General features: G+C 55.3%; 1 protein-coding gene across 1 annotated transcript; it reads left to right on the forward strand.

Moving 5' to 3' along the window:
* The first annotated feature begins 565 nt into the window (after positions 1–565).
* MEIOSIN (meiosis initiator) lies at positions 566–20,984 on the forward strand. The gene is given in 15 exon segments (XM_038381761.2): positions 566–641; positions 1,647–1,729; positions 4,342–4,432; positions 5,563–5,662; positions 7,904–8,056; positions 10,465–10,704; positions 11,090–11,213; positions 12,068–12,168; positions 12,895–13,047; positions 15,780–15,856; positions 16,804–16,980; positions 17,363–17,598; positions 18,926–19,015; positions 20,156–20,163; positions 20,166–20,984. Coding segments are annotated over 14 exon segments (1,821 nt in total). The 5' UTR covers positions 566–641; the 3' UTR covers positions 20,354–20,984.
* Positions 20,985–22,366: the final 1,382 nt, after the last annotated feature.

A 22,366-nucleotide genomic window follows, 5' to 3' on the forward strand; every position in this document is an offset into this window, starting at 1 on the left:
CCCCAGCCTCTGTCCCAATTCCCTCTCCTGTCCCGAGACTCTGCCCCATCTCCCTCTCCTGCCCTGCCCCCCAGATTCTGCCCCAACCCCCTCTCCTGCCCCCCCAGATTCTGCCCCAACCCCCTCTTCTGCTCCCCGTCCTGGACCCAGCCCCCTCTCCTGCCCCCCAGATTCTGCCCCAACCCCCTCTCCTGCTCCCCGTCCTGGCCCCAGCCCCCTCTCCTGCCCCCCACATTCTGCCCCAACCCCCTCTCCTGCTCCCCGTCCTGGCCCCAGCCCCCTCTCCTGCCCCCCACATTCTGCCCCAGCCCCCTCTCCTGCTCCCCGTCCTGGCCCCAGCCCCCTCTCCTGCCCCCCACATTCTGCCCCAACCCCCTCTCCTGCTCCCCGTCCTGGCCCCAGCCCCCTCTCCTGCCCCCCACATTCTGCCCCAGCCCCCTCTCCTGCTCCCCGTCCAACCCCCAGTCCCAGCCTTTGCCCACCCGCGCTCCGCCCCCTCCGCACGAGCCCCGCCCCCTCTGTCAGCGCGGGCCCCGCCCCCTCCTCGCTTCCCGCCCGCCCCTCCCCCGCCTTGGAACCCGGGCCCGGCTCGTCCTCGCGACCGTCCCCGCTCCCGGGAGCTCGCGGCCCGCCCGGGAAAGGTGCTGGGGGGGGGGCGGCGCCTATCCCCCCGCCCCCCATCGCCCCCTCCCCCACCACCCCCGGCTCCTCCTCCTCTATCGCCCCCCCACTCCCCTGTCACCCCCCCCAGACCTTCCCCTCCCACGTCAGCCCCAGGGAGCCCCCTTCCCCCATTGCCTCTGGTTCCCCCTCTCCCATCAGCCCCAAGAGGCTCCTCCTGCCCCCCCACAGCTCTCCCGGCCCCTCCCACTGCACCCCCTCCCCCATCAGCCCACCAGGGAGCCCCGCCCCCTCCATTGCCCCCCTGTGGGAGCCCCTGTCACCCCACCAGGAAGCCTGCTCTCCCCCACTGGTCTTCCATCACCCCCCAGGGTACCTCCCCCGACTCCTCCCCATCACTTCCAGGGCTCTGCCCCCCTTCATTGCCTCCGGCTCCCCCATTCCTGGGAGCCCCCCCATAACCCCGTAGGGAGCCCCCTCCCCCCCATAGCCTCTTGACTGCCCACAGCCCCCTCCTGGCACCCCTCTTGTGTCCCAGGCTGGGCTCCCTTACCACTCCCCTGAGATCTTCCCCCCATTTGCCGCTCAGAGCCCCCCCCATTGCAGGGGATTGGGCCTGTCTCCCTTCCCCCCCAGCGCTGGGTCTAGTAACAGCTGCCTCCGTCCTCCATGCTAATGTCAGCGTTACTGCCCCCTCCCTACTGCATGGGGGGCAATATTTGTCCTCCCCCCCAAAAGGAGCAGGTGATATTTGCCCCCCTCCTTTATATCCCTGAGCCTCACAGGATGTTATTGGTCATATCTGCCCCACCCCCACACTCAGCTCAGTTCTCTTCCCCCCTCCTGTGTATCTGCCTCTGATTCTTGCAGCTGATGACATACCTCCCCTTTACGGCACCCCCTTCTCATCCCACCCTCTGTCCAGTGGGGTGGAGGACAACACATGGGCTGCCCGTTTCCCCATCTCATTCCTGGTCTGGATCGATTGGAATTCCCCTTCTTTTTCCCTTTGTTCTCCATTACAGATGTGGGGTCAGGTTGGGCGTGCTGGCCCTTGGGAGCCACGTCCTGGCCGCAGCAATTGCCAGCCGCGAACCATCGGAGACGGGTGAGGACATGGGACAGGGCAATTAGGGCCTATCCCTTCCACGCCAGAGACCAGATTTCCCTTGGCTTTATCCCCTGCCCCCATTCAAAACCCCTTTTTGACACACCAAGTCACTTACCCCAGTGCAAAGCGGTCCCAGAATAGAGCGTTTTGTACCCGATTTGCCCTTGGCATCTGGGAGCGAAGTTCAGGGGTTTTGCCTTCATTTCCTTTCCTAAAGTGCTGTGTTATTGTGCTGTGTGGCGTTAAATAGCTTTCGCAGTCCCATCTGTTGACCCTTGGCTTGGGGAAGGGACTTTATCTGTGTTTGTACAGCTCCTGGGTGCGGTGGTACTACAAATAATTGATACTAATATATTCATAGTTGCATTGAATTCACTTTTGGTTGCTTTAAATAAAAACTGTTTCAACCACTGTTGCACCCTGTGTGGATGCTCTACATTCAATTATAATCAGGCTTATACCAGTTTAGTTTACCTTGGTGAGGAATCAAGCTAAAGCTAAGTCCAATTTAGAGTGTCCACACGGGGTTTTGAACTGAAAATCTATTCAAACTTGCACCTTTTGTTAAGCAGGTGGAATTCTGAATATCGACAAAGCAATGCAGATTTAGTGATGGAAATAGGTTTTTACTACAGACAGCCCTGCAGGCCCAGCCCAGCCATGTTGTCACCGCAAAAAGAAGTGTGTTCTTCCATCAAGTTAGCTGTCTAATTTGAACAAAGAATGCAGCCCATACTTACAAGATGTGGGGCTCTATCCTGGGAAGTGTTTGGGGCCCGCAAAAGTCACCGAGAAGCAGTGACTCTGAAAAAGATTTTGGAGTCAGGATGGATAATCAGCTGCACATGAGCTCTCAGTGGGATGCTGTGGCCAAAAGGGCTAATACGATTCTGGGGTGTATAAACAGGGGACTCTCAAGTAGGAGCAGAGAGATTATTTTTACCTCTGTATTTGACACCGGCTGCTGGAATATTATGTCCAATTCTGGTGCCCACAATTCAAGAAGGATGTGAATAAACTGAAGAGAGGCTGGAAACTTGCTGTATAGTGATAGACTCAAAGAGCTCAGTCTATTTAGCTTAACAAAGAGAAGGTGAAGGGGTGACTTGATTAGAATCTATAAATACCTACGTGGTGAACAAATATTTAATAATGAGCTCTTCAATCTAGCAGACAAAGGTCTATCCTGATCCAATGGCTGGGAGTTGAAGCTAGACACATTCAGCCTGGAAATAAGGTTTAAATTTTTAACAGTAAGAGCAATTAATCATGTGAACAATTTAGCAAGGGCTATGGTGGATTCTCTATAACTGGCAATTTTTGCATCACAATTGGATGGGTTGTTTTTTTTTGCAAGATCTGCTCTAGGAATTATTTTGGAGACATTCTCTGGCCTGTGTTAAGCAGGGGGTCATGGTGGTCCCTTCTGGCCTTGGAATCTAGGAATCTCTCTATAAACTCCTAGTGGAGATTCACAGATTCAAAGATTCCCAAGGCTTAGAAGGGATCATTGTGATCAACTAGTCTGACCTCATGTAGTTTTTTATCTGGGGGTAGCTAGTTGAGGTCAACTTCAGGTGGGGGATATACGGTTGATCTCAACTAGCTACATCAAGGTAAAGACTCCCAGTGCCTTGTCTCTGCTAGGAGCTTGCAAAGATAGCTGACTCCATGAAAAAAACTCACCTCTTTTCACAGTTAAGGCGTAGCCCAGGGAGGGAGCTAGATGGATACCATTCCTCCTTGTGCATCCTCACCAGAACTCTCTTGTTTCGGTGAGAGGTCCAGTCAATGAGGCCTCGTCTCCACACAAAAGTTGTGCTGCTTGAACTGTGCTGGTCTAGCTAAATCGGGACGATCCTAGTGTGAATACAGTGATTTCAGTATAAATGTGTTTCTACTGGTAGTGCTGATTCCTGTAAGGGAAGGGGAATAAGCTATATGGGTGTATGGCACCCTTGTTCCAATACAACGGCATCTGTACTAGGAGTTGTGCTGGTATAACTACACCAGCAAAAAAAATCATACCCCTAACCAACATGATTGTATCAGGACAAAATCCGTCGGTAGAGCAGACCTAAATAATGAGCGCTTTCCAGCAGTAAGTCTCAAAGCACTTTACAAAGGAGGCCAGTCTCATTATTCACATTGTACAGAGGAGAAGACTGAGGCACAGGGAGGTGACAGGACTGGCGCAAGTTCACCCAAGCCAGGATTAGAACCCGGGACTTCTGAGTGCCAGTCCAGTGCTTGTTTGACAGCCTGTGTGACCTCTATTGGCAGCTACCCAATTTGTGTGAAGCCTGAAAGCAGTAAATGCTCAGCAGTCAGGAAATGCCACAGTCAAAGTTGCCTGCATAAGCTTTGATCTGCCCATTTGGATGCATGCAGTAGTACGATAGTACCCGGCCCAGTTCCACAAAAGTATGTAGGGGCCCGAGCAGGCCATTCGTCTGCAGTTTCCTGCCTCACCCCTGAGCTACGCCTGTGCCACTTGTCCATGTAGCTAAGCGAGCTTTGCAGTTCTTCAGAGGGGAGCATTACCAGAAAGGACTTTTTTGCCAGTGGACTTGGAAGCAACTGTTTGACCTTCTTTTATCCCTGAACAGAAAGAGACGTGGTAACTACACCAACATGCTCCGAGAGCTCGCTCAGATGCTGCCTGTTCCTCTGCATACCAGCTACAAAAAGCTTACCAAGGTACTGCCGGCCAGAGCGCGCTGCTGCCCTGATGGCTGCTTCCCCAAGTATAACATTCCAGAGGGAAGCAAGGGACCGTGTTAAAGAAATAATGTGAGTCAGGGAAAGCATAGGTGAGGCAGGATGGAAGCCAGCCCGCTCTGAGATCTTCCGTCTTTTGGAGGAAGAGAGGCTTTGAGCCTTGCTGCTGCTAAACCTCTAGGCTTCTTGAAGGGAACAAACAGCTTGGCACTCTTATGCAATCTTATTCTGGAATAATGACTCTGTTTCAGTAGCACGCTAATTATTCTGGAATACAGTGTCCACAGGGGGAGCTATTCTGGAATTGCTCTTCCGGTCAATTTCCCCTGCAGACAAGCCTTTAGACTCTGGGTCTTATATGCAGGCTGCCAACCCCATCCCAGAATAAATCAAGGAGAAGAATTTCCTCACTCCTCACTCAATCATCCTTGTGGGGTTTTCTAAAAAGCAAACGTTTTGTGGATGGGTCTGTTGGATTTGCAGCCTTGGAGGCTGACGTTCTCTATCCGCCCCACAGCAGCGTCCCAGACATTAGCAGGGGACGCTTTGCCCCACACTCATGCCTTGCTCACCTGTCTCGGTTCTGTTCTGGGGGGACCCACCATTAAAGATGAAACAGGAGCTTGATGACAGTCCTTGGTTTCTCTGCTGAGCCTTCCAGCTCATACCAACCCTTGGTGATGTGGATACTTACCCTCATTGAACTGGGCAGAAGAGCAACTTAATTCACACAACAACCGTCCCATGGCAGCTTGTTTGGGTCACCAGTGAATTGAGTTGAGTGGGAACTGAGCAGTCTAGAGGCAAACGGCTCCACGTCCTATCCCGTGAGCCAACCAGCCCCCGTCATGGTCTTGTTTTGCAGACGGGTCTGTCTTATGCAGGTACACACACACGCACACTAGAAGGTGTAACTCATTATTACTGAGTAAGCATAGGAGAAGGTTCCCAGCCACTCTCCAGCTGTGCAGGGCCAGGGACATTAGTGGCTGTGGATTTTGTTTGTAGAATTCACGTGTTGCCACAGAATTGTGCCACAGGTGCTGCATCTACCAACGCTCCTTGCGAGTGTAAAACCTTTCCCTGAGTGTGTGTTCCCTTTGAAACAGAAGGAAATCCTGTTGTACGTCCTCCGCTACATTGAGCATCTGCAGGCGAGCATCAGCACCACCAGGACCCTGCTCCAGCTCCGACATGGGGAGAAAGAAGGTAAGGGATCATGGGCGGGAAGGGAGACGAGGGAGGGCACCAGGGACGTGAGCTGCCGTGTGGAGGGACGCCAAGGGGCGGTGTAGGGACACGGGTTGCAGCAGGGATGTGGGATAAGCCAGACAGGAGATCTGCTGTACGTGCATTGCTCAGCCAGAGGGGCAACGGGCTTCCGAGTAGGAGATACAATATTTTCTGTGAGTGTTTAACGCAAACCAACTGGAGCTCTGAGAAGCCCCTTGGAAGGTGGTAAGAATTCCCCTGGACAAGGAGCCAGTCCTTCCAAATGCCTTGTGCCTGCAGTCGTTCTGGTACCTTGTCCTTCTGGCTACTGGGGGCTATCCGCTCAGTTCTGGAGTGTTTATGCAGGTGCTTCCTTTAGGGCTGCGTGAAGAGTTCAACAAACAACCCCCCACCCCCCACATACACGCCTTGGCCATAGGATGAAGTGATTGGGAAAAGCCCCAGGAGGGTCCTATTCAGTCCAGTGTCCTGGAATCCAGTGCAGGATTGGGCCAGGCGGTCTGTGTCCCAGCACTTCGATCAGAGGATTCTTGTTTTCGGAGTCCTCTTATTCGGTCACACAGGGGTTAAGTCAGGCTGGCTGTTAAATCGTGCCCTGTGGGTTTGGCCCACCAGATGTATTATTATTTTGTATTATTGTAGCCCGTGGGCTTCACAGGGAACAGGGCCCCATTGCACTAGGTCCTGTATGAGCCCAGAACAAAACCAGCCCCTGCCCCACAGAGCTGACACTTTCATTGTGTATTTTAATTTCCTGGAGACCGGAGCCGAGGCCCTGCTCAAGCCCCCACCCCCACTCCTTGACCTTGCCCTGGGGATCAGGGGGGTGTCTGTGACCCATTCAGTCCTTGGCCTTTCCGCTGAAATGGTGATCCAGGGGGCCATTTGTGAGGCAAGCCCATTAGGAATTGGAATGGGCTACCCCTCGCCACTTGGTTCACCTGGGCCATCTACCAGCTGCCTGGGGTGGTGACTTTTGAATGCCCCTGGGTGGGCGTTGCATTCGCGTGGCTGTCCCCGGAGGGATCGGTTCCTTCTCCAGACCCGCACTCCGTGGGCACTGTGGCTGTGACAGGCTCCTCTGGCTCCGGGGCCGTCCGCGCTGCAGCTGGGAGGTGTAATTCCCAGCTCAGATAGACGTATGAGCTAGCTCCACTCCAGCTAGCATGCCAAAAATAGCAGCGTGGCCATGGCATCGTGGGTGCTGGGACAGGCTGGCAGCTCCAAGTACGCCCCGTTCGAATCTCAAGGTGTATGTACTCAGGTGGCCACCTCTGCCATCACAGCCATACTGCTGCTTTTAGTGCACTAGCTCAGTGGTTCTCCACCGGGGTACACGTACCCCTAGGGGTACACAGAGGTCTTCCAGGGGGTACATCAACTCAAATAGATATTTGCCTACTTTTACAACAGGCTACATAAAAACCCTAGCAAAGTCAGTACAAACTACAATTTTATACAGACAATGACTTGTTCATATTGCTCTATGTTCTATACATCAGCAGTTCTCAAACTTTAGCAACCGGAGTACACCCATTTTGATTTAAAAAAATTTCGTGGACTCCCAAGGCCCAGATGCTTAGCGCAAGGCCCCACCCCTTCCTCCACCCCACCTTTTCCTGTCCCCACTGCATCCCTGCCCCTCCTCTTCCCCGCCTCTTTCTGCCCCCTTCCCCAAGTGCGCCTGCCCTGCTCCTCCCCTTCCCTCCCAGCACCTCCTGCATGACGCTGAACAGCTGTTCCCCGGCATGCTGGAGGCGCAGGGAGGGAGGGGGAGGAGTGGATCAGCAGGGCCTGCGGACCCCAGTTTGAGAAACGCTGCTATACACTAAAATGTAAGTACAATAGTTATATTCCAATTGATTTATTTTATAATTTATGGTAAAAATGAGAAAGTCAGCAATTCAGTAGCCTTGCGCTGGGACACTTTTTTGTATTTTGATGTCTGATTTTGTAAGCAAGTTGTTTTAAAGTGAGGTGAAACTTGGGGATACACAAGACAAATCAGACTTCTGAAAGGGTTACAGTAGGCTGGAAAGGTTGAGAGCCGCTGGCCTAGCTTGAGCAGGGCTAACGTGGACATCTACACAAGCTGAGTGATTGTCGGAAGCTGTGTTTTTTTCTCTCTCCCTTTTCGGCCCGGGATCCTTGTGAGCCGAAGTGGTTGCTGGAGGTGGGGGGAGTTCTGACCTGCTCTGCTCTCCCCTTGTCCTGCAGAATTTGAAGCAGGCGCGTTCAGATGTGCAGAGATGTCCGCCTGTCAGCGAGGGTGTCGAGACGGCACTCCACCCGTCACCCCACGGAGGAGGAGAGCCAAGCTCCTGAACATTGGCAAGAAACCCCGCAAAGGAAAGCGATCCCGCAGATCAGGTCGGGATGGAAGCGGTAGCAGCCATTCCCCCAGCCTCGCTCTGCAGAACGATCTCTCCTTTCCCCCCCCTTTCCTGTGGGACAGGCCCGTCTCTGCTGCATTGGGACAACCAAGGGGAAGAAGGGGAGATTTCTTAGGAGAGGCAGCTCTTCTCCAGTGGCTGGACCCCCTTCTGTGCTCACATTGCTCTCCATGCTTCGCTTTGGCCAACCCTGGCTTTTGACTTCATTTTGAACATCCTGACCCCTTGCCTTTGGCAGGGCAGAGCACTGGACCCCCATCTGGAAAGTCACTGGTTATTTTCCCCTAGAAAGGCCCTACAGCACTCAGGGTACATCCGCACTGCAGCTGGGAGGTGTTATTCGCAGCCTGGGTAGATGTACACAGTACGCTGCTGTTCAGTATTTTCATTACGGATTTGGGTAATGGAGAGGAGAGGATGCTTATAACATTTGCGGATGACACCAAGCTGTGGGGTGGGGGAGGTCTGCAAGCACTTTGGGGGACAGGATTAGAATTCAAAACAACCTTGACAAATTAGAGAATCGGTCTGAATGCGACAAGATGAGATTCAATAAAGACAAGGGCAAAGTGCTGCACTTAGGAAGTGCGCCACTACCAAATGGGGACTAACTGGCTTGGCGGCCCTACTGCAGGAAAGGATCCAGGGTCATAATGGATCACCAATGGAATTTGAGTCAGCGATGTGACGCAGCAGCTAACCAGGCTAATATGGTTCTGGGCGTATTAACAGGGGTGCCGTATGTAAGTCACAGGAGGTAACTGTCCTGCTCTGCTAGGCACTGTGAGGTCTCGGCTGGAGGGCTGGGTCCAGTTCTGGGTGCCGCACTGTAGGAAAAATGTGGACAGATTGGAGAGAGTCCAGAGGAGAGATACTAAAATGATCCAAGGTTTAGAAAACCTGACCTAAGAGGAAAGGTTAAAAAAACTGGCAACATTAGTCTTGAGAAAAGAAGTCTCAGGGAGGCATGAGAACAGTCGTCAAATACACTAAGCACTGTTATAAAGAGGGGGATTGATTGTTCTCCGTGTCCACTGAAGGTTGGACAAGAAGCAATGGGCTTAATCTGCAGCAAGGGAGATTGAGGTTAGATATGACGGGAAGTTTTCTAACTCTCAGCTCTGGAACAGGCTTCCCAGGGAGGCTGTGGGATCCCTGTCCAGAGAGGATTTTAAGACCAGGCTGGACAACCCCCTGTCAGGGCTGGTCTTGGTTTGCTTGGTCTGGCCTCAGGGCAGGGGGCAGGGCTCGATGATCTCTCAGCTGGACATTTCTCTGATTCCATGACACATGTACTAGCTCTGCTCAAGCCGGTGTGCTTCCCTAGGATCTTGGACCAGGTGGTCCTCAGGCAGCTAGCCCAAGCCTGTGCCATGGTTGCCAGATTGCTGTTTTTAGCACACTGGCTCGAGCGGAGCTAGCATATGTACATCTGCGTGAGGTGGGAAGAAGGCCTCCCAGCTGCGTTGTAAACACAGCCTCGGTGTCACAGATCTGAGATTACCTCCAAAGCGTCAATTGGTGAGTGTGGCTAGCAGGGGCTGCTGTTACAGTTGTGCAAAACTCTCCCTCTTCTCCCCCCACCTCCCGTCCCGTGCATATGTCATCCCCGTAAGGGTCAGGATCCCAGCTCACCTCCTAGGTTTCTTGCCATGGAATGAGGTAGCTGGGTCTTTGGATTGTTTGACCCAGCGAAGGGCTGATGTAGGGAAATGATTAGTGTGGCTTAGAGTGGGAGGAGGGCTGGGAGCCAGGACTTCTGCGTTCTCTCTCCAGCTCTGGGAGGAGAGCGGGATCTAGTGGTTAGAGCAGGGGGGAACTGTGAGCCAGGACTCCGGGGTTTTCTTCCCAGCTCTGGGAGGAGAATGGGATCTAATGGTTAGAGCAGGGGGGCTGGGAGCCAGGACTCCAGGGTTCTCTCCCCAACTCTGGGAGGGGAATGGGATCTAGTGGTTGGGACAGGGTAGTGGAAGGCAGGACTCTTGGGTGCTGGTCCTAGTTCTGCCACTAACTTGCTCTGTGACCTTGGGCATGTCCCTTAATCTTGCCGTATGTCAATTTCTCCAGCTGGCCTGTTAGCATTTCCCTTGCTCCTGGTAATCTTGTGTTTCCCTCTCTCCCGGTGAAGCTTGTTGAGCTGATGTCTGGGAAGCCTAGGGCAGTGTGTGGCACAGGGGTGGTACCTTGGAGCTCTCGGGGAAGGGGGGTCCTCATGAGCTGAGCTTGGAGCTGACGGGTGCCCAGGGCAGGTGGAATGTCCCTCGTGCCTGAGCTGTACTGTGTGGTGATGCACCTTGGGGCTCACCTGGCCCCATGTCCTAGGTGACTTGCCAGGAAAGCAGAGACACGGTCCAGCCTAGAGTACTGTGCCCTTTGCCTTCGCAGAACGGCAGGGGGTGAACAAGGAGACGCATCAGAGCCTGAGCCTGGGGGAATCGCCCTGGCAGTCTGGGCGGCAGACGGAGGCGTATCTGCATGCAGCAGGCGAAGGGGCTGTGCTTTCTCCTGGCATGAAGCAGCTTCTGTTCCAGTTCAGCCGAAGGGACCCGGCACTGGGGTCTTACCGGCCCACAGGCAGCGCCTTCCTGGACAGGGCCGAAGGTGGCATTCCCGGCTGTGCAGCAGGTGTGGTCCCTCTCTGTCCTTTGCTGGGCGCCTCCTGCAGGACTGGGTGGGAGATGGGAGCTTGCCCGTCGCTCGGGTCAAGGGGGTGTCTCATCCCCGCCACGTTCGCCGTGCACGGGGGCTCTGGGGAGCATCAGCTCTCGCCATGCACAGGGGTCCGTGGCAACACAGGGTGTGGGTGAAATCCAGGCCCTCATTAACAGAGATTATGCACCAGATCCCCAGCTGCCCATTTCCACCCACAGAGCATCTGGCCCCGTTCCTATAAGAAGCCATGACCATAGCGTCCATAACCAGGGATGGATCCGTGGTAATCTTGAGTCTCCTCTGCTGGGGGATGCGGTATCTGACGGAGCAGGACCAAAGCATGCATGTGCATTTGCAGATTGGTGCATAGGCTGTGACCGAGAGGGGAGCCAGGAGGAGGATGACATCTGCTCTACCTGCAAGGCTCAGCTGATTTACCAGGAGCAGCGTCGGTACGATGGGCCGGACCTTGCTCTGCTGGGGTAAGAGCTGGTGGGGGAGCTTGACCGCGGAAACTTGTGGTTCTGGTGACTTCAAGGCAGCTTTGCCAATTTGCACCTGCTAGGGATCTGGCCTGGAGCCACTATTCAGCCAGGGTGCAGCGTTTTCAAACCCTGACTCTGGATTGCTGCTGGGAGCTCCCTCCACAGCCAGCACTTCTGCCCCGCTCCCCACAGTGCTCCCTGCTGGGGGAGGTTGGGACTGGAGTAGCTGGGAGCTCTACCCCCCAGCCAGTGCTCCACCCCTGCGCCCCACAGCGCCCCCTGCTGGGAGAGGCTTAGACTGGAATAGCCTGATGCTGCCCCTCTCCCTACAACATCCCCTGCTGGGAGAGGCTTAAAACGGAATAGCCTGGCGTTCTCTACAGCACCTCCTGCTGCACGGTCCCCCTAGTTTTCGCCCCTGCAGTGTGCTTAGCAAAGGAGAAGGCTCCCGCAGCCGTACCTGGCAGAAGGCGAGGCTGGGTCTCACGTACAGTTGGGTTCTCTGCCGCGTGCCTGCTGGCTTGGCTATAGCCTGCAGAGAGCCAGAAGGAGAGGCCTGTTCACAGCCGGCACTTCTCAAAGAGGATCAGCCGTAGTGCCCAGAGCAGGTCTCCCCAGTTCCAACCCTCCCTGGGCGAGAGGTTGCAGCTGAAAATCTCCAGGAAGCTGGGGTCTGCCCTACCCCACTGCACAGCTGGGCCCTAGGACACTAGGAGCTGCTCTCAAAGCCGCCTGTGTTTGGTCCAGCCCCTTGTGGCCAGCTGCACAGAGCTGCAAGCAGTTCTGTGTGGGGCTCTGGGAGAGAGGAGACAGAGCAGCAATCCAAGGCCATCTCTAAACTGCTCTTCCAGGCAGGAGCTGGTGCAGTATTATTCCTGTGGGGAGGAAGAGGAGGATGGGCTGGATGCTGGTCCTTGGCTCTCAACCCAGTCCCCTGTGTGTAATTCCCGTGGTGAGTACTGCCATAGACTAGGGCCATAGCGTGCAGAGATGGCAAGGGCCCCTTAGGCTGCACCAAATTGCTGCTCTTCATGTAGCTAAGTAGCACCCGCCAAGGCGGTTGTGTTGAGTACCAAGCATCTGTGTGTCCAGGCTCTGGGAGACAGCTTCGTCAGCACTTTCAGACCTGAAGATTCCCCCATCTAACAGCACAGTATGTTCATGACAGACAGCTGGAAAAAGGGATATGGACATATCAGCTGCATGCGTCCTTTTAAACATTATTGTTTTTTATATCAAATTACAAACACACAAGGAAACACAATTAATGGAAACACATGCACAAGAGGGAAATAGCACATAAACAAAATTCGATGTTTGGTTATTTGCAAGACCTGGGGGGGAACAACCAAAAACCCCTGAACCTGCAGAGGTCATGCAGGGCATCAGTATTAAGGGGCTAAATAAGTGAGAACATAACCTCTGATTATCGGGGTGGGGGAAGGGGGAAGAGATTGTAGGTCCCAGCTGACAAGTGGTAGAGGAAGTTAACAAGCGTCCTTTAAATAATAAATCCAGCAGCATCTTAGTGGTCCAAGTTAGTTTATTTCCTGGAAGTCTCCAGCTTTGCTGCTGAGGAGCAGCCCAAGTTCTCCTGGCTGATTATGGGGAATGGGGACAGAGGGTAGCAGAAATGTAGCCAGTGAGATTCCTATGTAAATGATATTTTGGTTCGCAGGGAGCTCACTCCTGTGCTCTCCCGGGAGCGGAGGCCAAATTGGGGCTTGCTGGGCCAGTAAGGATCTGGGCTTGAGCCCCTCGCTATTCTCCTCTCCTGGACGACTGCTTCCCGGTCATGTTCTGCAGGGGGGGCCAGAGGAGCTGTCCCAAGGTAAAGGGTCCACGTCCCTCCTTGCGGCCGGAGGCATCTGAGGGGCTTGCCGGGATCGGTCGTGGTGCTGTGGTGATTCCCGGGAGGCAAGCGACGAACCGTGCCATGCAAGGGAGGCAGGGATTGAGTGAGAGCTGTGCAGCGTGCCTTAGAAAGGACAGCGCACGTTGCTGTCTTTCCAACGACGCTCCCACATGCTGTAATGCCAAGTGGGGGGCTGGATTCTCCTGCTGCCAGTCACTCCCTGATCACAAGGGAGCCTACTACATCCACGCCACAGTGCACAAGGCAATCGAGAGTTAACCGCCCCTCCCCTCTTTTTGTGTGATCTCTACCTAATGTGTCTGGGGGCATCACGCCATCATTACTGAGTGGCCATGTGCTGTGTACCGGAGCCATTCAGCAATGGCACGTTACTGGCTTTGTCAGCCAGACCTTTCCTTATATGTGTGCAACATCTATATATTTATCTGACTCCCATCACTGTACTGTCTGGGCACCTCCCGATTCTTCATGTGGTTCTCCTGGCACACTCCTGTGTGGCTGAGCAGGGCTATTCTCTCACTGTACAGATGGGGAAATTGAGGCACAGATCCTCAAAGATATTTAGGTGCCTAACTCCCATTGATGTGAATTACCTTTGAGGAGCCAGGGGCTGATGTGGCTTGCCCAGGGTCTCACAGGCAGGCTGGGACAGAACAGAGAATCCAACTCAGGCCTCTCAAGTCCCAGGTTAGCAGCCCTAACCGCTGGGCCATCTTTCATCTCCAGCCATCCAATCGCGGTAGAGCCTAGAAGCGCCAAAGGGGGTTGGGGCTCCCTTGTGTCAGACGCTGTACGCAGTCCTTCCAGCTGCCACAGGCTTCAGCGGATATTGGGCTGTAGGGATTGACCCTGTGCGATTTCAGCAGAAGGAGCTGGTTGGCCATGTCTACATGGCGAGTTACTGTGTCACAAGCTAGGGTGTGAATCTGCTGTGCACCCACTTACTGCGCAGTTACGCCCTGTGTGGACAGTGCTACAGTGCAAAGGAAGTCCCAGACTGCGCTTTCCAGTGGGAACATGCGCCTAGAGCAGCGGTTCTCAAACTGTGGGGCAGGCCTCCAAGGGAGGCAGGGGAATGTGTCAAGGGAGGCGTGAGCTGTATGCTATTCTTTGTGTGTTGTGGGGGGGGAGAGAGCTCTGGCTGTCAGCCCCAGGTGGCTGGAGCTTGTGCAGAACGGCTGTGCACACCGGGGATGTGGGGATAAAGGGGACAGCTGGAGCCCTGCTGCCCAGACTCTCTCCTTTCCCTCCCCCCAAATCCCTCACCTGCAGGTGTGAGGCTCTGGCTGTCAGCCCCAGGGTGGCAGCAGCGGTACAGAAGTAAGGGTGGAAATGGGGCGCTACGTCTGCTGTGGAAAGTGATATTGATGAATGTCTCTTTTCACATTGCCACCCTTACTTCTGCGCTGCTGCTGGTGTGGTATTGTCTTCCGAGCTCAGTACCTGGCCAGCAGCTGCTGTTCTCTAGTCTGCTTTCAGAGATGGGCACTCGTCCAGCAGCCGCTGCTCTCCCCTCTGCCTTCAGAGCTGGGCTCCCGGCCAGCAGCCGCTGCTCTCCCCTCTGCCTTCAGAGCTGGGCTCCCGGCCAGCAGCCGCTGCTCTCCTCTCTGCCTTCAGAGCTGGGTGATGGTATATGTGGTTGTGTGGTGGTGGGGAATGCCTAAACGACTATAGATACAAAGAAGGGGGGCCTGAACAAGTAAGTTTGAGAGGCACTGCCCTAGAGAGATGCTGCCACTTTATTCCCTGAGCCCCAGGAATGCTGCACCAAGCACCCAGGGTTTATCGGAGACTGACTGAAATCCACGAACTTAACTGGCCTTTTGTTGTCTCTCAAGCCGGGCATCGCTGCAGAGATGGCCAGCATCCGGGATGCTAGAAATCAGGTCCCAAACTCCAGACTGCTCAGCTAGTCGGTTCAGATTTTGGCTCCTGGCTCCTTCCCTGCTTTGGTTCTGGTTCCCTCCCATGCTGGGTCAGAAAGAGAAATACAGCCCCTGCAGGTGCAGTCCCGCTGCAGCCAATGGCAGATCGTGGCAGCTTCCATCCCGAGTGCCTGATCCTCTCTGCGGTGGGTTGTGGGGGATCCTGGAGACGGTGGCAAGGGGAGAAGGACCCATTTTTATCATCCAGTCTGGCCTCCCCCCACCATCATTGTCCCATCCTCCACCAAGATTTGAACCCTGACCCTCACGTACCCCAATCGTTTCATCCCTAGGCTAACCAGTTACAGAGGGTCTGTCTGCAGTGCCGTCCTGGGGCACGGCTGCAGCCCATGCAGACAGCCCTGCGCTAGCTTTGTTCTAGCTGGCTCGGATGGCAATAGCTAGGAAGCCCATGGCAGCACAGGCTAGTTGCTCAAGCACATACCCAGCGTCCGGGCACGGCTTCCCTGCTGGCTTTATTGGAGGCCAGCGAGTTCAGAGCTAGCCCCGGGATGCCTATATGTGCTGCGCTCCCATCTCTGCGTGCAGTGTAGACAGACTCGTAGCGACCGGCTGGTGTGTATGCTGAGAAGAGCATGTGGCAAGAGGAAATCATTAAAACCATTACTACCCTGCAGCGTGGCCTTTGGGGGAGGGGGCTTCCCTCTTTCCTGGCGGGGGTCCTTGCCGGGGGGGGGAAGGCCATGGGAGGTCTGCTCTGATGTTGCTTGTTTTGAAGGGGTGTGTCTTGTTCTCCGGCAGGTTTGTTTGAGGACGTGTGTCTGAGCCCAGAGTCGGCTGGTTCCTCGGACAGCCTGGCTGGGACCCTGCTGAGAAAGGTAGGCGGGGGGAGCCCCTTCCTGAGTCCCCTGTCGGCCCCTCTCCCTCTCCCTGTTAGCAGGCAGAACCCACCTCCCGGCTGCATACTGTCATACAGTCTCCTCTGGTGCTACAAAGTCAGGCTCAGATGTGGATGATGATAATAACGGCCCTTAGTATCAGTAGGTCTCAAAGTGCTGCACAAAGGAGGACCAGAACCATTATATCTGTGTTCCAGATGGGGAAACTGAGGCACAGAGCAGGGAAATGACTTGCCCCAGGTCACCCAGCAGGGCCGGAAATAGAGCCCACCTCTCCCGAGCCCCCATCCAATGCTCTGTCCATTAGGTTGCTCTTACCTGCTGGCTGTGGGTGGTCTACGTGAAGTGGCGACCCACTGGTATGGGCGCTATCCTCACAACCACCATTGCAGCTGGCGTTAATCGGACCTCCTTGGGGGCAGCTGTAGAGAGAGGGGCCAAGGGTCGAATGAGTCGTTGTGACCCCTCCATGGGGCATGCTGGTGGAGGTGAATGTGGGGGAGCTGTGCCCTGCTGCTGGGGTCTGGAGCTGCGAGGTTCTCATCCCTCTTTGTTATTTGCACTGGAGACCCCGCTTGGGGCCCCGTAATGCTGGGCGCTCTCCATATCCATACTAAAGCCAGACTTGCTGCCCCAAGGGGTTTGTAATCCAGCCCTGTAAGCAGAGACTGCAGGGAAGCATTGGAGAGGGGCTTACCTGGAGAATGGAAATCATCCGGGGCGGGTGAAACCTGCTGCATTCCACGCTGAAGATTGAACAGTCTGGGCCTGGGAGGGTTAGACAGGGCCATTCAAGGCTTTATGGACACGCCTGTGGCCAGCCTGGGCGTTGAAATGGGAATCAGGCTCCCGGATCCCTTCTGAACATTTCAGCCCTAACGTTTCATTTGCTGTGTTCCTCTCCCCTCCCCCCCCATCCTTCACAGCATGACCCTTATCAGACACTTCCGGACACGCCGCTGAACTCCCGCAATCTCTTCCAGTCCACCTTCTCGCTGGACCATTGCTACCTCTCCTACAGCGAGACGAGTAAAACCGATTCCAGCCCCAGCTCAGGAGTGATGGAGTTAATGGGGGTGTGGAGTGGGCAGCTCTTGCAGGAGGTGAGAGGATGGGGTGGGGGTGGGGGGAAGGAAGGAGGGGTCATGGCACTGCCCTGTAGACTGTGAAAGGGGGGAGAAGATGGGTTTTGGGGGGCAGGGGTTGAAATCTTGCAATCTTAGGGTAACAGAATGGGAAAGGGCAAATGTACATGGTGGCTGTATAAGGACAGATGAGACACCAAGCCTCTGATCTGGCTGGAAGTGGAGCCCACTTGGGTATTCTCTCCATTCCACTCCAAGGCTGAGGCTTCCAAAACTGCTTTGGGGATTTAGACCTGCAGCCCCCAGTGGGGCTCGTGCCACTTCCTTTCCCCGGTGTCCCAATCTCAGGGGCCTGCCTGGGTGTTTGCCCACCACACCCCCCTCTTTCTCCACCTGCCAGGGTTCCAGCCCCGGACCGGCTCGCTCCGTGTCCTCCAGCGACGAGAACAGCGACAGCACCTGGATCCCTTACAAGCGGACGAAGCTGCCGCCTGCTGCCAGCCGGAAAAGGAAGAAAGGGGAAGGTGGGCGGCAGCCGGAGGCCTCCAGCAAGTCCCGGTCCCCCTTGCAGCTGAAGAAGAAATGCATCAATGGGTTCATCATGTTCTGCCGGCTGAACCGCAAGCAGTACATTCGGTAAGCAGGAGGGGGTGCTGCGTCATGGGCTGGAGAGCGGAGCTTGACCCCAGCTGGCCCTGTGTCCAGGCAGTATGGCCATGGCTCAGCAAAGCGCTCGAGCGTGAGCATTAATTTTAAGCATGTGCTCTAGGTTTCAATAGGACTTAGGGAATGTAAGCTCCAGGTTCTTATTGCTACTTATTATTTGTATTACGGTAACACCTAGGGGCCCCCAGTCATGGACCAAAACCCCATTATGCCCGGTGCTGTACATTGTTTATTGGTATTAGATGTATTATGGTAGCACCTAGGCACCCAAGTGATGGACCAGGCCCTCGTTGTGCCAGGCGCTGTACAAACACAGAACACAAAGACAGTCCCTGCACCAAAGAGCTGACGCTCCAACGTATCAGACCAGAGTCACCTGATGGAGACAGACAGACCACAGAGTACTAGTGTAATGCAGCAGCTAACATAGTCCTTGGCTATACAAGCAGGGGAATATAGCGTAGAAACGGGCGGAGGGCAGTTATCTCTGTATATGGCAGGGAGACCATTACAGGGATGCTGGGGCCAGTTCTGGCGTTCCCACTTCCAACAGGATGCTGACAGATTGGGGAAGCTTGAGTGTAGAGCTGCGGGAATGATCCACGATCTGGGAAACCTGCCTCAGAGATGGCTCGATCGGTTTCATTTACCCAGTTGACCTTGCTCCCGGGCTGTCAGCTGCTCTGTGGGGAGGAGATTGCTACAAGCAAGGGGACAAAGGCAGAGCCAGATCTGACGGATAGGAGCTGAAGTGAGAGAAATTCGGAATAGAAACAAGAAGGGAGGGGAATTAACTGCTGCAACAACCAGCCCAGGGTCGGGGGAGGTTCACACTTGGAGTCTTTACATCAGGTGGGACATCATTCTAAAGATCTGCTCTAACTCGAGCTGGCTCAGAATGCAAACCGCTGGGTGGGGTCTCTGGAGACCGGATGGTCGGAACGGTCCCTTCAGGCCTTACCATTTATGACGGAAGCCGCACGCCAACGCCCTATCACCAACACCTTTCAGCCACTCCTTTTCCCTTGGCACAGTCCCAGGCTGGGTTTTTTTAGTGCCCTTGTGGCGGGACTGACCTGCCGGATCTCAGCACGCAGCGTGGTCCATAGCAACCAGCTGGAGAGAGCAGGTTGTTTGGGTTTCGCTCCCCTGAATGTTTAACATCTGTGTCCATGGAGAAGGCAAGGTGGGTGGAATGTGTATACAGCTGCTGGTATTGCCTCGGCAACCCACGCTGGTAGGCCAGGCAGACGTTTGCTGCTGGGAGAACTGAGTTCCTGGTGCTCTCTCCCCTCAGCGCCTGCCCGGGGATGGCGTCCACCGCAGCCACCAGGGAGCTGGCACAGCTGTGGCGCACCATGACGAAGCAGGAGCGGAGGCCATACTGGTACGGCTGGCATTCGGAGAACCCCATCAGAGCCATGGGAGTCAGTCTGGTGTGGGGGGAGATCTGCTGGGGAAGGTGCCAACTTCCACTACATGCTGCTCTGGCCCAATGTTGCAGCTGCTCTTTGTATTACACTAGCATCTATAGGTCTCAACCGAGGTCAGGGCCCCGTCGGGCCGGGCGCTGCCCAGACACACAGCGACCGAGGTCAGGGCCCCGTCGGGCCAGGCGCTGCCCAGACACACAGCGACCGAGGTCAGGGCCCCGTCGGGCCGGGCGCTGCGCAGAGTTACACACCTCCTGCCCTGAAGAGCTTAGGGCCTGAACGGACAGCAATGGGAGGGGAGACAGCATCTCAGGAGGGGCAGTACTTGCCTCCAGTCACCCAGCAGGCCAATGACAAAGCCAAAGGTTACTCGAGTCCCAGTCCAGGGACCTTCCAAGGGACCCGTTATCCCTAAAGTCTGCCTTAGTCCTGCCACACAGGGGTCACCTCAGGGTCTCCAAGGGGAGCGGATTTTGCCACATGGACAGTTGTCCACTAGAAGTTGAGATCCCCCAACTCATTACACATAGGAGCCAATAGAGTGAGATCCAGCCACTGCTGGCCTGGTGGGTTCACACCCGGGACCTAGAAGTGAAAAGCTTCCGGTTCCATCCAGTGTTCCCAAGCAGATGTTGATGAGCAGAGAGCCTAAAATGGAATAGGATTGGATTCCATAGCACCAACTAAGCCTAAATGGGACGTAGATAAGTACTATAATCCCCTCCCAGCCCCCTGCTCTAACCAGACACCACTCCCCTCCTAGAGCTGGGGATAGAAGTCCTGACTCCCAGCCCCACCTCTCACTTGCTACATCACCCACCCCATAGGTGGGATTAGAACCCAAGAGTCCTGGCTCCCAACCACAAATGCCCTTTATTATCCACTGAATTACACCTGCTGGCTGTTGGTGGCATGTGGCTGTCCCATCCTGGGCTAGCCAGGGCTATACGGGAAGAGTTTTATCAACCTCTAGGCTCAAGGCAATTGATCAGGCCGGGCGGTCGTTTGCCAACAGCCCATGGGACGACGGTGACGAGCCCATAGAGGAAACGGGCGCAGAGAGCCGTCTGGTTGGATTTCACCTCTTCTTCCAGCGTCAAGGCCCGAGGTTCAGCAGGCTGAACAACCGCATTGTGAAGCAGGACTTCTCCAGCGGTGGAGAGGAGGAGGAGGAGATGGAGGCTCCTAAGCCATTTCATTTGCTGCTGGCCGAGAAATCCCTTGGTTCCCGGGACCTGGGACCTCCTGCCCCGCCCCGCTCGCTCCGACACCCAGCCCCGGAGTCAGTGTGACGAATGGCAATGCAGGGCCCCTCCCACCCAGTGTGCTGGGGCCCCCATCCCCTGCCTTTGGAGACACTTGCTGCTCCGTTGAAATGAACTAGGGTGCTCGGGAACAGGCAGGGGCTACAGCGTGTGTGTTGCCATTGGAGACAAGTCTTTGGGGGTTTGTAGACTGGCCTCTGTTTAGCTCTGGCAAGGAGAATCGTGTGTGGGTGTGTGGCGGAGCGGCTAGTGTTTTTAATTAAAATTCCTATTTATTCTGATAGTTTTCCGCCATAACTACACACCACTGTGCCGATCAGAGAGCACCGACCCCGGGCTGGCATAGATCGGTCAGTTCCAAACTGTCCTGTCCAACTAGCTAGGAGGGTTGCTTGGGTATAAGGGTAGCTGTGGTTAAGTGGAGGATTAGAAGCCCCCCTCCCCCCAAAAAAACCGAACCATCCTCCCCCGGTTCAGGCCAGACTTGTATTGGATTCTGTTCGTTGCTGGAATAGTTTGACAGCTGTTGATGTATGTATTATTATTTATTTATGGTTTTAGAATAAAGCTCATTTGTGGGTTTCCTGGCTCCCGTCCGAGTTCTCAGACCCCCTGAGGCAGCCCCATTCACCTCTCCTCCCCGATTTATTCAAAGCAGGAAGAGCAGCAGGGGTTGTGGTTGGGCTGCTTTCTGCCTCCTAAAGACTCTTCCTTTGTTCAGCCACTGAGCTATCAGGAGGGGATATTTTAGATAAGGGTTTCCCAAAGTGTGGGGCACACGCCCCTATGGACATGTGATGGATTGGTTAGAGGGTGCACTCACGCTGCTTAGTTGTCTTCCAGAATCTCGCATGAGTCTCTAGCTCTTACGGCTGTGAAGGAAACCTGGAAAACACGCTCCGGGTACCCTGCTTCTGATTCCTGGCTCTTTTGGCTCTGGCCTCCGGCTTCTGGCTCTGGGTCTGAGCCTTGGGTCCATTTCCCAAATCCTGCTGTGACCGCTACGCCTGACTGCCCCATGCCCTGGTTTCTGATGCCTGACTCCCATTGAAATCAGTCCTTTGAGCCCTGGGGCCTTGGCCACTAGAACAGAGCTAACACCCCCACCTGCAGGTTCTGCAGTGACCGGGAGGTCTCTGGCACGCGCTCGCACCTCAGCGCTCCCTAGCAGCACCGACTGGATCACCGATACAGCCTGGGTCTGCCGTGGCCAGCTCCCATCCAAGCAGCTAATGCCATGGCGGCTGCTTCCTCGGTGCTGCCACCGCCCCAGCTGGCCTGGCTCTGGTGCTCCCTGTCCTCTACTGGCGCAGCGGTGGTGATGATGTCCCTCCGTCCGCCTGGTGAGTGATGCTGTCACGCTGGTCCCATTTGTGGTTTCCAGGAGGGCCGAGGCTGCGCAGGGGTGGAGCCGGCTGCTGGCCTGGGCCAGAATTCCCGCCCTGCTCTCTCTGCTCGCTAGCCAGGGCCTGTGCCAAGTGGATCCAGCTCAGACGGAAGAGATCCTTACACCCCCTGATGTTTCTCACCTCTGCCTGTTGCAGGCAAACTGCAGGGGGAAGTTTCCTACCCCCTACTCTGATCCTCTGCCAGGCCTGATCCAGACCAGCCGCTCCTGGAATTTAGGACCCGCCGCATGGAGACGTGAACCGAGGCTGCCCTGGGGGGTTATTTCCACCTGGCTGAGGGGTTCCTCTGCCCTGAGTTTTAATGGGTTGACCCCCTCGGTAACCAGAGCGCCATGGAAGGCGGGAAGGTATGAGCCCCTTTCTCTCACCCTCCCAGCTGCAGCCAGCCAGGGTCCAGGGAATGGTAAGGGGTGAAGCGAGACCTGTGGGCAAGAGGATACCTGTAGAAACGTACCCTGCTAGGAGAGCCCTAGCGATGTGGGTGCTTCTGGGTGGTAATCACAGCCCCCCAGCCCTGACTAGAGCCCCAGATGTGCCACAGCAGGTGGGGTTCTGCTGGAAAGCAGGGGATGGAATTTGACCAGGCCGCAGCCCTGCTGACACTGTTCCATGAACACTCTGCTCCAGCCTC

The sequence above is a fragment of the Dermochelys coriacea genome, chromosome 23, assembly GCF_009764565.3.
Source record: "Dermochelys coriacea isolate rDerCor1 chromosome 23, rDerCor1.pri.v4, whole genome shotgun sequence".
In the NCBI taxonomy this organism is placed as follows: domain Eukaryota; kingdom Metazoa; phylum Chordata; order Testudines; family Dermochelyidae; genus Dermochelys; species Dermochelys coriacea.